This window comes from Oxyura jamaicensis, chromosome 5, assembly GCF_011077185.1.
Source record: "Oxyura jamaicensis isolate SHBP4307 breed ruddy duck chromosome 5, BPBGC_Ojam_1.0, whole genome shotgun sequence".
Classification (NCBI taxonomy): domain Eukaryota; kingdom Metazoa; phylum Chordata; class Aves; order Anseriformes; family Anatidae; genus Oxyura; species Oxyura jamaicensis.
Genome location: NC_048897.1, coordinates 20,199,360 through 20,216,435, shown reverse-complemented (window position 1 = coordinate 20,216,435; position 17,076 = coordinate 20,199,360). Strand labels below are relative to the sequence as shown.

At 41.0% G+C, this 17,076-nt stretch overlaps 1 protein-coding gene across 3 annotated transcripts; it reads right to left on the bottom strand.

Moving 5' to 3' along the window:
* On the bottom strand, positions 1 to 12,913 carry DCAF4 (DDB1 and CUL4 associated factor 4). Of its 3 annotated transcripts, none has more exons than XM_035328280.1 (13): positions 12,689 to 12,912; positions 10,995 to 11,092; positions 9,634 to 9,791; positions 8,113 to 8,195; positions 7,380 to 7,482; positions 6,247 to 6,390; positions 5,557 to 5,606; positions 4,275 to 4,354; positions 2,871 to 2,966; positions 2,605 to 2,759; positions 1,778 to 2,005; positions 1,424 to 1,538; positions 1 to 487 (listed from the first exon to the last, which is right to left on the bottom strand). In XM_035328280.1, exons 1-13 carry the CDS (start codon positions 12,790 to 12,792, stop codon positions 294 to 296), a joined length of 1,608 nt encoding a protein of 535 aa, XP_035184171.1. In that variant the 5' UTR covers positions 12,793 to 12,912; the 3' UTR covers positions 1 to 293. The 3 variants fall into 3 exon arrangements, with proteins under 3 accessions (XP_035184171.1, XP_035184172.1, XP_035184173.1); XM_035328281.1 differs by having other exon boundaries at positions 1,778 to 1,954; positions 2,662 to 2,759; positions 12,689 to 12,910; XM_035328282.1 differs by having other exon boundaries at positions 437 to 570; positions 12,689 to 12,913.
* Between the last annotated feature and the right edge of the window lie 4,163 nt (positions 12,914 to 17,076).

Below are 17,076 nucleotides of genomic sequence, written 5' to 3'. Positions count from 1 at the left end.
TTCATCAGCAGTCAACTTTTATTTACAAGATGTCTGAGATATATACAGCAACATTTGCCAAACCTAGTGGAGGCTCTGAATTTCATTATTAAAGGAGATGCAACAGCAGCACACAGTGACTCAACAACATAGAATCATTAGGGTAGAAAAGACCTTCAAGATAATCTGGTCCAACCATCACCCTGCTACCACTGTCACACACTAAACCATCTCCCTGGTGATCAGTATAAATATTCTGAATTTCATGTATAGGCTGGCAGCTTTGTAGACCAGGTCTGAAAAGAGCAATTGTGTCAGTTATAGGAGAAGTGGTAGAGATCCTGTTTGACAGCCATGAGCAAACCAGGGACTCCTCGTCTACCCCCAAGTCTTGAAGAAAACACCACACTGGGAATAGCATCTTTGGAGGCTGGGTGGGGAGAAGGGATGGTTCTAAGCAGACGGGCATCTTGGAGGCTCCAAATTCTGGTGTAGCAGTCCTGACCAACTGGAAAGGAGGGACACCAGCAGTCAACATCACATGAGAAGTACTTTACATGGCTCTGCAAGACTATCATCAAAGAAGGTAGTCTACAGAGAACAAAGTGTAACCATTTCTATACATCCTGTGGGCAAAGAGCTTATCAATACTTTACAAAACAGGATAGAGAACAACACTGAATACTGCAAAAGTGGCAAGAATACGCATTTCTTACTAGGTAATAAGAGGTATAATAAAGCAGTATTTAGAATGCTTTCCTCATTATTAGGCAAAAAAAAAAGTGCATAAAAAACCCAGCTTGTCAAATTAAGAATTATTCTCATTATTCCATCACTTATTGAAAAACCCAAGAACAGCAGACACTATGCGTAAAGTGACTTCAAGAAGTCTAGCTATATTATGAGAATTTAGGAATTTTGCTTCATTTATTGTTACCTTTCCTATTTGGAAAAAAAATAATCCCAAAATGTAGCAAAGAGTATTCAAAACAACCCTGAGTGACAGAAAATATACAGGGATTTCTGTGTATGTGCCAGCACTGCAGTCCATCATCACACTACGCCCTGTAGCATCAAAGAAGCCTATACATGGTCTCTAGTCTATATAGAGGGATATTACTTCAAGTCTCCTGTTAACACATTGCTTCCCTGACCTTCAAAATCCACTATTTTCTGCTCTACTCTTGGGCCACACAGTGAAAAGGATAATGGGACTTCCTGAACGTAGTGGTTAAAGCACTTGAGAGCTATGCAGGAGTGAATACAGTAGGTGTGCATCCGTAACGTTTCAGTTTTTGTAGTTGATTACAGTACATCTAAAGCAAAAGTTCTGCCGGATTTTGAAGAATTAACAGCTTTACAGCTTGCAACAGCTGTAGCTAAGAAACACTCTTCAAGCATAAAATCATTGCACTTACAAGTAGAACAGAAAAAGTCAACCCACCTGCTGTAAGAAGTCCTTCCTCCTCATTTACATGCAAAGGGAGAATAGCATATTCGTTGTGATGACCTTGGTACTGTTTCACACACTTAGCTGTTCTCAGGTCCCAGAGTTTTATCTGAAAGTTGAAGTAATTTTTCACAAGAGGATACATTAACGAAGCAGAGATCACTTGCTGGTTGGTAAATAAGTGGATCTAGTAGTGAAGAGCAAAGACAGCCCCCATGGGGAACTACCACCCAGTTCCGTACCACTCTCCAAAGAACAGCCATCCACCCTTAAGTCTGGAGTAAGCGCCTGTCATTGCCCAGCTACCCAAAGGAAATAACCGTGTATCCCACAGAAACAGAACTGTACCTTCCCAGCCATATCTGCTGCCATCAGGTAGTGCTCAGCCTCAAGAAGCCGAATAGACGTAACTGCCGAGTCATGGAAGAGGCGGATTGCTTTCCAGCTCTGCCCCTTGCGGTTGCGCTGACGCACATCAATGCTGAAAATCTCACCTGAACGGCAGCCATTGTACAGCATCGGGGTCTGGAAGAATCCAAAAAAGAGAGGTGCACTGCATAGCATCTGAAAAGACCTTAAAACTTACACAGAGAGTACCTACATCAAGCTTTTGGGTTCACTGGTGTAGCTCTCAAATTATTTTATTAACACAAGCATTAAGAAACAGAATTTTTATTACACTGTGCAACATTTTCAGCCAACTCATTAGTTCCATTCAAATCTCAATTATTTACTTCAGTTGTAAAAGTTCAGCTAGGTTAGCAGGAACTTAGTCTAACACAACAGCAGAACAGGAACTGGAATTCTCACATTCTGATTTGACCCCTCTCACTAAATTTTTGTGAACAAGTCAATTAGAATTTTATAGCTGTTTTCTTCTTGGAGACAATACATCGAGTGTTAATGAAATTAGGCCATTTTGAAAAAAACAAAACAACCTACAATGCATTATTACTGTGCTCTTTGTACTTCCACCATTTCCCTTTTACCTCTGAATATTTAACAAAAATACCCCCAATGCCACAGATTTTGAAATCAGTTTGTTTTTTTTTTTTTTTTACTGCTGTTCTATTGTGTGCCAGTATCAAACCTTATCAACTCTGTTACAGAACAGCTATCCAACAGTAACTGCCATCATAAACCTTATCTACAACGTGATGAGCCCCATCACAGACAGTACCCACTAATGACAATGCTTTGAAAAAAAATGAAGGGCGTATGGTTCTTTCTACCTGCGTGGCAAACTGTTGTGCCAAGACATCACTACTGGTTCCAAATGTCTGTCGATGCCCTGTCACTACGTTGGTCACGAGAACTCGTCGTGTCAGGCCTAAGGGAGACAGATTATGTTCATTTAGTTGTAACTTGAGTTGCAGGTGAGAGATTAATGCAAGAAGTCCTTCCTACTGAGATAAAAGTGGTTGCTAGCCTCGCAGATCACCTGTGCTGAAGCAGTTGTCTGCTTGAGGATTCAGGCACCAAGCACAGGACCAGGCAGTAGATATCTTGAAGCTGCACAGCATTCCAGGTCGATCTCCTAGGAGAAATAAACACCGTGTGAAACATCCATAAAATGTAAGGATGGGGTGATAACTCAGGAAGATTCTCTGGACTTCCATGCTTCTTTGAACATTGTAATTAGAAGCAGAGACAACGATACCCCATTAATATTCCTGTGCTACTCAAGAGACGTGAAACAAAAGCGGGACTTCACTGTTGTAAGCTGAAGACTTACAGCCTATACATACACACGACTGTGAAATTTATTCATTAGTCAGAGGGCTGACCGTGACAGTAAAGATCAGGAAAGAGGGAAGTAACACGTGCCTTACAGCACTGGATAAGCCATTTTTTTAAAAGACAAGTGGGCTGGAAACACATTTTCTTTAGAAGCTGTAGTTCAGCCAAAGCCTAACTTAGAAGTTCTATAAACAGTGAAGACAGATTTTTTTTTAAAAAAAAAAAAGTAGGGAGGGGAAAAAAATAAATTAGTACTGTCTCTTCCTTGCTTCTCCTGGCCTGTCTCTGTTTTTAGAACAGTTTCAGTGAAGTAACAGCACTCTAGATTTGACTCTTACTCATGTAGCTCCTGCACAAGGCCTACCAACCCATGTACTTTCTAAGTGCACAGTTTTCACTTACTTTATGGCATGTCTGCCACAATCATACAGATATCAGGCAGCACAGGTGACATGTATAAAACCATGCTGCAGATGGAGCAGGTTTTAGTTTTGTTTTGAAGGTACCAGCATGGCTGCCATCTCCAAGAACAAAGAAAAAAAATATAAACAGTACAGCTACAGCCATCAGATTTATGATAAAGGATTTTCTAAATCAATCATGTTTACACAAAACTAAGCACAATGTCTAGTACAAGGAGCAATGGGCTGAGACATTTAACCATCTTTCCACCTATGATTAATCTACTGAGCATATAGAGTAGCTACTATGATAAAGTAACCTGCAGTGATTTTAGGTAGTCTGTAAGGAAATTTGAGTACTTGCTTTGTGCAGCTTCTGCATGTTACTTAAAATGCCAAGCTACTCATATGAATAATCTCAAATGTTTACTTTACAAGCAGGGCGTTCTGCCAAAGTGCAACATCAGCAGAAGCTAAAAATAAACTAGTGCTTTAAGTACTACTTGCTAATTAATTCTGAAAGTAAGTTCTTTCATCTGTTCATTTCTTATACTGCTCAGGACTTCCTAGATTTTTTTTTTTATTATATATATATTTTTTACAATAATACAGCAGGCCCACAAACTACTGAAATGTGAACATCTTTCCCTTGTACTCTTTACATTACCATAACTACCATCCAAATTGAAAAAAAAAAGTCCTACCTGGGTTAGTGCTGCTGAACAACGATGCTGGAAGCAAACTGGCACAGCCTGGAGTTTCTGCAATTCCCATGAGACACAGCTTGCTGGAGTGAGTTAAGGAAAACAAAGATTTCTTCCTAGAATGGAACAGGCTGCCTAATATTTATAGCTGGGAAAAGTAGGATGCTCTGACACAGCTGTAGTTCACAATGCTTTCCATTCAGTAATGTCTTCCAATAACTTTGTTGTGCCTTACGCTTCACAATTAAGTCTTGACACTTCATTTCTTTCATATGTTGAGCTAGAAAGAACACGAGTGTGTATATGTACATAGACCATATACGCCAATGACACTGCATTGATACAGAATTGTTTTGATGGAGGTGGGCTGGAGAAAGGGTTACAAACACTGGGGAGGCAAGAGTCAATTTAGAGTGCATTAAAATAATTCCTAAAAATTATAGCGGGTATAAATAGGTTTTGAAACTGCTTTTCAAGTTTAGTGTGGTAAATCTGTGTCATGGATAGGGAAAAACATTGAATAACCAAACAATCCCCAACTCCTAACCATCTCTAAGCAAGACTGATGAATTCCTGCCACCTTCTGGATCAGTTCTGAATTGCATTGCTTTTCCCATGAGCTATTACATACCTGCCAGTATCCCTTCCTCTTTTAACAGCCACTTTTAATGTTACTTCAATAGACCTTCTGTTGCCTGCTGTCTCCCACTTTAAAATTCAGTTTTGTTCCTCTCTTTTGTGACTCTGCGTTGTCCATTTCTACTTCCTCTACTACAACAACTTTCCTTTTCTTTTGAGATAAAGCTGCAGGACATGCTCTGGCACTGAGCAACAACTCATTCAAAGAAGCAGAACTCTTCTCCTCTCACCTCCAGTCAACATGGCGATGGTTTACAACAGAAACCAAACAACCCCTTTTCAAGAAGTCAGTTGCCTTAACTCTCTCTTTTGTTGTTGCCCCAGCCAATTTCTAATCCTTAGATTATCTTGCATACAGCATCTGCACTATTAATGAGGTGGGAAGTCTCCAGGGCAGAAAAAGTGCCTAATTTTGCCTTTTATTACACTGGAACAAAACTCCATATGTCTGTAACACAATACATCTGTCTCACTAGTCCCAACAACTTCCAATTTTATTTATTTTCTACAACTTTACATGTCTTCTAGAAAACAACATTTCTGGGGCAACTACATGAGATGTCTTCTGAAAATTTTGTTCTGTGCAGCATGATGCAGAATACTCAAAGCAGCACTGACATTTTGCTTTTTTTTAAAAGGATATAAGACATGAGAGTCTGGATGAGTCAGTGATGCCCAGCACACAGAATTCACCTTCAGACACAAGAAGATATACTGTTTGTGTAGACCTCTTACTCAATTCATGAAAGGGCATTTCCATGCAAAGATGACATGAAACTATGCACTGGGCACACTTCCTTAGCTCATGCAATAGTGTGATAGCAGCACATGGGCAGTTTATCCCTATTCTCCTCTTAGGTGTATAGAAGAGAGGGCAGCACTGAGAAGTCTGTTCAAATATGGACTAAGGCACCAAGCACATCCTATCATTAGGAAGATCATCTTTAACAGAATCTGAGCATGAAGAGAGTGCAGAAGTCTGTTTTAAATATCCCTCACGTATACACATAAACACATGTTCCCAAAATTATTTTAAAGAAAGAAGCATACAAATCTTACTTTCTCAACATAGCAAAACCCTGAAGCGCTATCCTTGGAAGGTGATACTTCTACATGGTCTTCTGTTCCGATGGCAGCATAGCACTCCTGATAAATAATGCTGGTCCTCAGGACTATCCGAGACAAGTTTACTGCGATTCTGTGACATCACGCTGCTAGATTCTTCCTTTCTTTCCTACTAGCCCCTTCCCCTCATGCATTTCCCCATGTGCCTACCAAGCAACAGCGTTTTGAGAATGCAGCAATTGAAGGAAGCGGGAACAGAACACAGTACTTTGCGGTTCGTGAAGTAGAGGTTGTCATACATCTCTACAGTGAGAGACTCCTTCCCCAAACCACTGAGGTTGATGATTCCATATTTACATCCTCCATGCTCTACATCATTCACGGTGAATATCCGCTCACAAGCAACATCTGCCTGTAAAATAAAAGCATCGTTGCACTTAATGGAAACTTGCTGGAAAAAATGGCTTGAGGCAGTTGCATTAGGTCTAAAATGGAGAAACATACTAATTGGTTACTTTAACACCATCAACTTCTCATTAATCCTTAAAACAGTGGTCAACATCTTTTTTAATGCAGGCATAGAAAAATTACCATTAAAAAAGAAAATTATTCAGTCCTTAAACAATAAGGACTCTTTCCCATTACATCAGATACTTCCTCTGGTTGTTATTATCAAGCACAGACTGGTATCAGTAGAGGACTCAAAGAAAAAAATAGTAATTAAATCTTAACAAAAGTGAATGTGGAATTCTCCTATGCTGCTTAAGTGTAGGAGATTCTCCTCCTGCTGGATCACATCACAGCAAAGAGGATGCTGCTGTATTTCAACTTTTCTTTTATAACACTAAGTTTCCAACCCCGTTCTGGCTCCAGCTACCTATGCAGTGCTCTGTTTATAAGCCTAGGAGCTAGTCCTCGAGAGCTTCCTACAGGAAGTATGTTCGCTCCAGAGACCTCTTCTGCACAAACACGCTAGCAAAACCAGTAGAAACTGCCTTCAGAGTATGAGATGTAAAATGATCATAGTCATTTACATAGACTCCCTACACTACAGGCTTTGCTATTCCCCAAGTTCTTCTCTTCAATTTTCCTCTTCTTCCCCTTCAAAAAACCACCATGCCAATTGTCTACTCAATTCCTGTTTATTTCCAATAGGACGTATTGATCAGCTCCCCAAATCACTGACATATCCAACCTTTTCATCATTTTCCTCTCTAAGGAAGGACACCCTCTTCCTACCTGTTTAAAAACTACTGAGCTCAGATTTTGCGATCTGACGCAATGGGAATAATGCACCTTTGAAAGAAAAATTTGACCGATAGGACTTGATCTCAAGATCCTCAATTTTCACTGAAAACAGACTTTCTTTGTGTTAAAGATTTAACAGTTGTCATAACATACCACAATTATTTTAAAATTGTTGGTTCCAGCAACCGAGGAATCTGGACTGTGAATTTCTATCTTCCTCCTCTGCATGCAGTTCACTTTTAGTTCATGGACCATCCTGTAAAGGCAGGAGGGGCAGGAGGAGAGAAGGAATTCAGTTGAGCCTAGGTTTAAGAATTGTTGATAAGATAGTCAGAACTGCTTCTCAGTCGCAGAAGATAAAATGCCTGAAAACTAGCATGCTACAATTTCACTTACGTAACCCATTCATTGAATTTCATCCCACCATTTTGAACCCCAGCACATCTCAAGTAGCAGGAACAACAACACAGCAAGCCACTAACTTGCTTTCTGCACTGTTATTGAACTTGAGCACAGAGATTCTAATGGTGGTGAAAACATCCACATCAGCTGAAGAGCACTAATCCAAAGATAAGCTGAACTGTATTCATACAGCACAATGTGGCAAAACAGCATGTATTGAAAGAAAATGTGAAGGTTTAAACTCCAGTTATTGGAGGTTGGGAAATATCTTCCTCATCCAAATTCTCACCACTTTAGAAATTTGATTATAAAATAATGTAACTTTTTTGTTATTATAAATAATATGTTACTCTGTCCTAAGTGGAAGAGTGAGGGATGCAAAAAAAAATACAAAGAAACAATAAAGAAACAACAACTGACAGGAATGGTTGTACAAGTAGCAGAACTTGATATTGCAAACAGAAGACAATTCAGATTATTGTACCTGCAATAACTTGTGGAACTGAGCAAACCTAGCTGCCTTTTCTGTAACAGCATGGATGAATTTAGTCCTGCCCTTGTTGTTTTCTGGAAGAGAATAAAATGAAAGCGTTCTCAGTTATTTTCTTGTTTATGATTCAGCCGTGGCCGTGGGTCTTTGACATTTGGTTAACTTCTTCCTCTAGCCTATGTATAATAATATTTTCAAGTCTATAAAATGCATTTCAGCAACATTTCCCTAGTCTAATACAGTAAGTACACAAGAAAGAGAAGTATTTTCTCTTTCCAGGTGCTTCTATAAATACAAAAACTGGGGAAAAAAACATTTCTTATTTTTGCTTGACACAGTCAACAGTACTAGCTTGAGGTGTGAAGTCACCTTGTGTTTTTACTCTAACACCTTAAATCTTACTACATAGCAAAGCTCTATCACCACAAGACTGCAATTAACATGCAGTCATCACTTTTTAAAATTTCACATGAACACTTTATAAATACTAGGGAGAGCAGAAGATAGAGAACTTTGCTGTTAGGGATTAAGAAATCTTTTTGATAATACTCTGTCAAACTACTGAAGAGTCAAAGCATTAATATTTAGGAGGCCAATTCAGATGTCTGATTCTATAACCAGATTTTGAGAAATGTATATTCACAGTTCCCATTAACAACTACATGGCCAGCAGCTGTATAAGATCTATGAAAACTAAACCTCTCATGGAAACATCCTAGGAGAAACCTTCCACCACCACCACCCTCCCACCAAACAACAGCACTTTCATAATGAAGATGGAAGAGCTGAACTGCTGGTTGAAATAAGAACTTGATTACCTAAGGAGAAAAATACTACACTCCTCTCCCAAACTACAGCATATTTAAGCTGAGCTTCAGACACTGATTTGCTAAGTTATAAGACTTGGCTTTCAGGCAATTAAAACCACACTTGCTAGGTATTTTACCCAGGTTTCAGACGTGTACTATTGCTATCAACTCTGCTGTAACACTTTATGATAAAAAGTGTACAGGCTTTCCAGATGTAAACTTGAAAGCATAAAGATAAAAAACTAACTTAATGTTACCTGTGCAAAGAAAATTCTTTGTTACAACACTATTTCCACAAAACATCATTAGTATTATTTCTTCAGGGCCTAGGTACGCAGTCTAAATATTTATAAATGTACAGAAAACCTACAACTGAGACCTCACGTTGCCAGTTCATGGCAGGGATCTGAAACCTGGCAGCCAATGCCCCGACTCAACTGTAATTGTTGGACAATTTGTTATTCTGAGAGTTCCTGTCTCTTTACAAGGTTTCTTTTTTTTTTTTTTTTTAGTGACTTCCTTTCGTTCCTGTGTGAAACAACCAAAAGACTTCAAGAAATATAAATTCTCAGCAAAAAGAAATTTTTGCTTCTTCAGACAGCTTATGGGACTGTACCATAGTAAAAAAAAACTAAGGATTTTAGCTCATCATCTGTCTTGAGACAGAACACAACAGAGGATAATTGCAATCTCTTTCAGAACATACCTTATTTTGCTTTTCTTCCTCTTCTAAGAGTCTCAGTCTTTTACTCTCCATTGCCTTGTGCTGAATACTCTCCTTGGTGAGCGGGTTGCAGTTATTATGTCCAGGCAGTAGGCGAAAATAGCGATTTTTTTCTGGGTCATAGTAAAATCCTGGCAGTTCTTTAAAAAGTGGCAAAAATAAGCAAAATCAGATGCATAACCAAGTTTATTTATTACTCTTTGACATCCCACATCTTCATGGAAATGTCAGACTCACAAAGCTCAAAGTTCTTGCTCCTAGCTGGTCCCAAGCATGATAGGCAGAGCGGGAATAGATGGCAGCCACTTGGAGGAAAAAAGCATTTTATTCAAAAGAGGTGAACACTAACATCTCTGAGGGTTTTTATTTAAAACTTTATCTACCACTATAAACTGCATTTGAAGTAACTTTTTGCTGCTGCTTATAATTCAGCTCCTTGTCAGTATGTCTTAGATTACAGCTTGGCAAGAAACAACCAAGATTTATTCAACTCAAAAAAATATAAACTTAAGTTGGTAAGAGCACACTGTGTGTAGTATACAGAATCTGTTTACACAGCAATAAATGTTTTGAATGATATATATTATCTCCTAACAGGCTCACAAACTCTTAAGCACAGAAGGGTGATATACAAAAAAGATCACTTTACACTCTGACTTTGTTGCTAAGAGGTTCTGGAGTCAGGGGTGTTTCAGGACTCTCCTGCTGTGGAGCTATGCATGTTCCCACAGGCCTAGCTTTTCCTAGGGATGTTTTAATGAGTCAGAAAACCAGAATGCAAACGGAACATCTTTTATAGCATTGTTACTGCATCAAGTCTGGTTTTGCCAGTTGACTCCCTAATAATGAATAGCCAGACAGTATTTCTTACAGATTATAAATACACTGAAGGCATAGAAATGAATTTGTATTTTTCCGAAGTGGTGGATAGTTATGTCTTTTAGAAGACTGAATATTTTGATCTACATTACTTTTTTTATATGCTGTCTTTTTTATTTTTATTGAAAGATATATAACATATTCAGCACATATAAAAAAGAAAAGAATTCATATTCTTCCCAAACCAACATTTCTGGAGAGAAAAATAAAATTTTATTATTGTCAGTTTATAATAGCTTGGCTAAGCACATGAGTTTTCATATAAAAGATGGAGTTCTGGACCTGAAAGTGTTTTATTCCTGCTCTCTGCATTTGCACTTACTACATCTTTTTAGATCACTTTTTCAGATACTAATTTTCTCTACAAACTTTACTGCTTATATCCATCCTTTAACACCATACTATTAACGCAGCTACTACACATTTTTTTCATAAAGTCAGCATACTGACACTGATTTTCTTACCTGGTACTGCAGAGTTCTGTGTTAAACTGGACGAAGAAGGATTTCCACTGCTGCTGGGGTCTGCATTCACTGGGGTTTGTGGTTCTTCCTGTTCAGACCTAAAAAAAAAAAAAAAAAAAATAGTGTTGCCTTCAAGACAGGCTCACAATTGCCCTACACATCTTTTCCGCAAAGCCTCTTTAAAGCAGCTTGTTAGTCACATTAAGAGAGTGCAATTTTGCAGGTCTGTGATAAGCACACTGCTGTATCACTGTATGCCAACCTATGAAAAAGGAACAGTACAAACATTCAGCTTAAAAACCTCTCAAGAACACAAGAGATAACAGTATCTCAAAAGTCTTAATTACTTGCTAAAACATTAGAGGTGGTTGCTGCTTCTGTACGTGTAGTTAACTCTTCAGCAGAAGATTAGTTCTGGGCACGTTACCATCCCCTCTGTTTCAAAGAAAAGCACGCCCTTGAAAGTAGGATAACACTTTGGAGCATAAAGTGAAAGAAATGGCATGGATAAAAAAAATGACATCAGGTCAAAAGTATTTTGCCATTGTCTTCATGACAGGAAGCTCACTGAGGAGCTTCAGAAGCATGCAAACTGAAGAAAAATTTCAGGAAAACTCTAGGAAATAAAAATTTTATAATCAACATCACAGTAAAGTAGGAAACTGCAGCTTTCTTCTTTTAGAAGCCATTTAAACGGGCACATTCAGTACTGAGGAGTGGAATTCCATTGGGATGTTTTCTGAGTTACCCAAACAAGTCTCACTTTTTGAGACAGGTCATCTTAAAAGCATTAGGCCAAAGTGTTTTTCACGAGTCATAATTTATTGAAACAAACTAACAAGGCAATTCTAGTTTTATTACCAGCTCTATTGCTGTTCAGTTATACAAGTTTGTAATTTTTAAAGACTGTAACTGAGCTACGGGGTGGGGAACCACCAAACTGAAGCACTTCAATCTAAAGCTTCTTAGTAAATGCTTTATTCTATATTCGTGAATTAGGGGCTATTTGCATTTCTAACGTTTTGCACAACTAGAATTAATGGGGCAACTCATATGCGTGTGCATATCTTTCCCTGAAAATCATTTTTAAAATAAATGCTTGTAGTATTAAAGTAGAGGACTGGCCTGCTTTGTTCCTGTAAGAGACCAATGAAAAAACACAGGAAAGAAAGAGAGCCATAAAAATAGCTCTAACACAGGTAAGTATAGGTTCTAAAATTTAAAACGTCATTTTCTGAAAGTGTCAGTTCTCAAGGCAACAGATAATTCCTACACCTTGTCCCGGTTTCCTGATCTACGTGTGGCGTTATCACCCCAATACTCAATGTCTTTTTAAGCTTTTAGGGAGATCCTTTAAGGATATTTTTTACACCAGTTGTCACCGAGGCGGAGACGAATGGCAGGGAACGGTAAGTACGCAAACGCTTTTCTTCTCCCTGAGCTATCTTTGCATGCTGCTGAAGGGGTTATGGAGGAGACGAGGCACACCCGCAGAGACCAGCTCACGGGCCACATCTCGGTTTAAAGCCAATAAGCAGCCGCGAACGTGCGGTCAATGTCCAGACCCCCACGCCGGTAAGCACACCAGGACCACCCTCTGGACGTGCAGCGGGCACCCCCGCTCCCACACGGCCCCCGCCCCGCAGCTGTGCTCGGGCCTGGCACCTCACCGCCGGCCCGCCCCCCCCACTTGCCTCTCGGGGCGGTGACCGGGCCGCCGGCGCCCGCGGGGCCGGTGCCTGTGCCCGCGAGCGCTCCAGCCCCGCTTCTCCTCGCCTCTCCAGCGGCCTCCCCTCATGGCTGCCTGCAAAGCGAACGGCCACACGCGCTCGGGGGGGGCCGCCGTACCAAAGCGCCTCCGTACGAGAGGGTTTCGGCGATGGGAGCCCCGGAGGGGCGCCGGGCAGAGCACCTCACCCCGGAACAGGGGCACGAGCGGCCCGGCAGCCCCCCCAACGAGCGCCCCTCACCGCTTCCACCCCAGCGCCGCGGCCCGCCCCGCCCACTCCGATGAGCGCTCGCTGATTGGCCCTCAGCAGGCCCTGCCGCCTGACAGACAGTTCCCTCGCCAAATAGCAGAAGGCCAGGGCTCCGCCTGTCTCACTCCCTACCTCTCGAGGAGGGGCGGGAGGGAAATGGCGGCCGCCGGCAGGCCCGGGGCGGAGTGCTCTGAGGGGTGGGTCGGTGCGCCACGGGCTCTGAGGAGCTGGGGGCCGCCACAGCCCCTGCCCTCAGCTCTGGGAAGGATGGCTATGAAGGGACCTCCCAGCTGGGGTCTCATAAGGCTTACATTTATTTATTTTTTCTTTTTGAGCCGGACAGCAAAAGTGTAGGTAGGTGGTGTCACGGCATCAGCACCAGGACTGGCAGAGGGTGAGGGGAGGAAGGAGCAGGCCTTGGCAGGAGGAGGGAGACAGAAAGGTGTAACTGCCGCCTCAGGGCCTTCCTGTCAGAGGCACATCCCGCTGTTCCTTTGATAAGGTTGTGCTCGAGGCTGGATTTAACCGTTTTCCACCCAAACAAAAAGTTAGGTTTTTCTTTTGTCACTTTGATAATTTTTAAATAAATAAATAATAATGATAAAAAACAATAGCAGGAAATAAGCAACAGAATGGTTACTCGTTTCTCAGAATGGTTACACCCTGCACAAGCTTGCTGTGGTGCTTGGTGTGAGAGTAACTATGGGGAGATAGTCGAGGAGTGATGACTTCAAACTGAAAAAGGGTGGTCTGAGATTAGACACTGTGAGGAAATTCTTTACTCAGGGTGGTGAGGTGCTGGAACAGGCTGCCCAGAGAAGCTGTGGATGCCCCATGCCTGGAGGTGCCCAAGGCCAGGTTGGATGGGGCTCGGAGCAACCTGGTCTGGTGGGGGGTGTCCTGCCCATGGCAGGGGGTTGGATTTACATGATCTTTAAGGTCCCTTCCAACCCAAACCATTCTGTGATTCTTTCATTTGCTCTCTCTCACTCACTTGGACTGTGTTTTAAGTTCAAAATGCATAGAAATAAAAGTGGCCAAAGAAAGTACACCTTTAAGAGCAGGAACAGTCAGAGAACTCACCTGTGGCTTGTATAGCTTGCGAACTCTATTTCTTTGCCTCTTCAGAAGGCAGAGGACCAGCGTGGTCTGGTTCTAAGGCATTTTTCATTGATTAGGCCTGTTTTTCAGGGTGATTTAGCAATACTGGCTTTTCAGCTTCCACAAGATAATCCTGAACATGCACACATTAACTGGAGGATAGAGTAAAAGGCCCTAGAGAAAGCTGCACGAGCAGCACTATCTGGGAGCCAAGTCATTAATACTGTGAATGCTGTAGACTGGATCCAGAAGGACAGTTTCGAAGGTATTGATACTTGATCATCTGAAATTTGATGATACGCCTGTGGCAGGAGTCTAGGAAATATAGTTTTCTCTGTTGTTTCTGGCTCGTACATAGTATTTCAGAACACCAGATGTTTTACAAGTAATGCTATACCTGCTTTTTTTGCTGGCCTTATTTCAACTTTTTAATTCCTGATGCCAGTGAGCAGCATTGAAGGTTTTGTGACCAATGCGCTGTTTGTAAGCTGCGGGTATGACTCCACCAAGATAGAATTACCTTCGGGGAGAAGTATGATAAATGATCTGTTTTCTCACTTGTATTGCAAGCTTATTATAGAAGCTTGTACATGTAAGTAGACTGGAAGAGAATTCAGAGGTCACTGGGTTGCTCTGTGTGTGTACGTATGTATGCAAATAAAAAATATAAAACAAATAAAAGACCCCCTTTCACACACATGCTTACCACCCCTCCATTGTTCCTTTGCGATTGTTTGTTTAATCTGTTTTAAGAACAGATTAACAGAAACAGCCTTTTGGTTAACTTTGCTCTGGTTATTTTATCACCCGCTGAAAGATTTTTCAGATGTTACCTGAATGCTTATTGCTGCAATTTAAAATCATTGTTGCTTTTCCTTCTGCCTTTCGTGGGTGTAGAGAACAATTTATTCCCTCTTATCTGCAACCCTATTACATATTTGAAAATTGCTTATGGTGTCCACTTGAGTCTTTCTCTAGATTAAACGCTGACTAAAGAATGTCAGTTCACTCAGATAGTATGGATGACGACTTCCAGCTCCAGTCATTCTTACTTCCTCTTTTGGACCCTTTCCACAGAGAACACAACTTCCCTTGAGCTGTGTTCCCCAAAAGTGGATTCGGCTGAGGCTTTTCTAGTGCTGAGTGTTGCAGGCTGTACTCGTGTATGAGAGCTGTGTGATGTTTTACAGTGGCCCAACTTTCACGAAGCCTAACAATCAAAAAGGAGGGGAAAGTTTCAGTCTGAGAAGTGCAGCACAAGCAGTTATTTTCAGTCTGACTTTGTGCAGTTGGCTGTGCCGGGGCTGTTGCTATTGAATGCTGCTCTTCTCAGGCCAGGTCTTGCACTGCTCTGCAGCATGCAGTCTGACCTCAAGTTCTGTCCCCTCTTTGCTCTGGTGTTTTTTCTTTTTATGTCACTTGGGGCTAAATATATACTTGGTTAGCCCATTAAATGTATGCTTTCAGTCTGTACTTCATTTGCTAGTTAAGTTTAATTGTAAATTGTATTAAAACATTCTGAAAAAACAAACAAAAAAAACCCTGTTATTTACACTGGAATTTATGCTTCAGACATTAGGTTAGGATTATTGCAGTTCAGTGTGTTGTCTCTCAACTGAGCTGCAATACCTGAACCTGTGTCCATTTTAATAGTCACTTGTGAAAACTAGGGTTAGTTTGCACGAACGTCTTTTGTGCTGAGGATTAAGCTATGCATTTTATTTCGTACTTGTCGGGGACTAAATGTATGTGGTCTGCTAGTTATAGCTTAGCTTACTCAAGGCAACTCATTAAGCTATGGTAACTGGAATGTGTACAGGGGCCCACGAGTGTTTAGGGTAATCAAAAGCAGGATTTTGTCTAATGGTACAATTAAGCCTTAATTTAATTCCAGTGAAATCAAAGCAGTTACATGAAGATCCTTTGTAACCTTGTATGCCTTTTGCCTTGCTTGCTGCAATAGTTCTGCAGCAATGCCATTGAGGACTTCAGATATTTTTGCATATGAAAGTTTCTGCTTGACTTTATTTTAGTTCTTAGGATATTTTGCTGTCCCGCAGGGTAGATCTGCTGTTCATTGTGACAATCATTTTTGGGTTCTCCTGCATCAGGTCATGGAGGAAGGAACAAACCACTGTCCCACTGAAGCATCTGAGGTGATGAATTATTAAAATTTATGTAAGGATTAATAACGTGCATTTATTTTATTTTTTCATATCGTGAGCACCCAAAGCAGTCCTGGTGATCTTAGAGATGCAGCTCCCTTCAGGGTCTGCTACGTGGTGTGCAGATATGGGAGAAGATCTGATTGGGCCCAGTAGAGAGCAGCAGTGCACTTACACAAAACTGCTGCCTCTCGACTCTGTAGGACACTTCGTTTTGATCTCTTTGTAGCAAGTATTGAATTTCTATGAAAATCAATTTAAAAAGCAGAAGTACACCAACAAATTCCTTTGCAATGCTACTTAGTCTGTTTATTTGTATTTATAGCTGTGAGGTGCAGGGGCGCTGATGTTACGTATTTTAACCAGAGTTCTCTCCAAGTAGGAAGGAGAAACTTCTTTCTCCTGAAATATCAGCTTCGTCTCCCCTGCAGGTCGTGGGGGGTGAGGGAGTAGGTGGCTAAAACTGACAAGCTGGCAATGCACCTGCACTTTCACAATCCTTCACTGCATTTGCTAAGAGAAACTTTAAATAATAATGCGAAGAAAAATCCAATACTTCTGGCTGTTAATATGGCAAGGAGTACTGCTATGCCAGTGAGTGACACCTGGAAACTTTGTGGTAGGCTCTGCATCTGTCAGCCCTGAGTGTTTTACACACGTGCACAGGAAGGTGTCACCAAAAGACAGTAGTGAAGATATTTAGGTTATACGTTGCTGCCTTCAGTGGAGGGATTTCATGCCTTTTGGTGTAGTCAGAAGATTTACTGTAGGTTATGCAAGCATAGATAGGTACCAACTATTTATATTGGTAGAAACGAAGCTGTGGTATTACGGGTC

What these genes read in the sequence shown, in the direction of transcription:
- DCAF4 (XM_035328280.1), bottom strand. Translation starts at nt 12,792, where the DNA reads ATGAGGGGAGGCCGCTGGAGAGGCGAGGAGAAGCGGGGCTGGAGCGCT. An exon ending in CATTGTCATTAGTGGGTACT is followed by an intron (nt 2,006 to 2,604) that starts GTCTGTGATGGG and finishes GTGTAAGTTTTA; the next exon opens with AGGTCTTTTCAGATGCTATG. An exon ending in GGAAGGACTTCTTACAGCAG is followed by an intron (nt 488 to 1,423) that starts GTGGGTTGACTT and finishes CCTCCTTTCCAG; the next exon opens with TTGGTCAGGACTGCTACACC.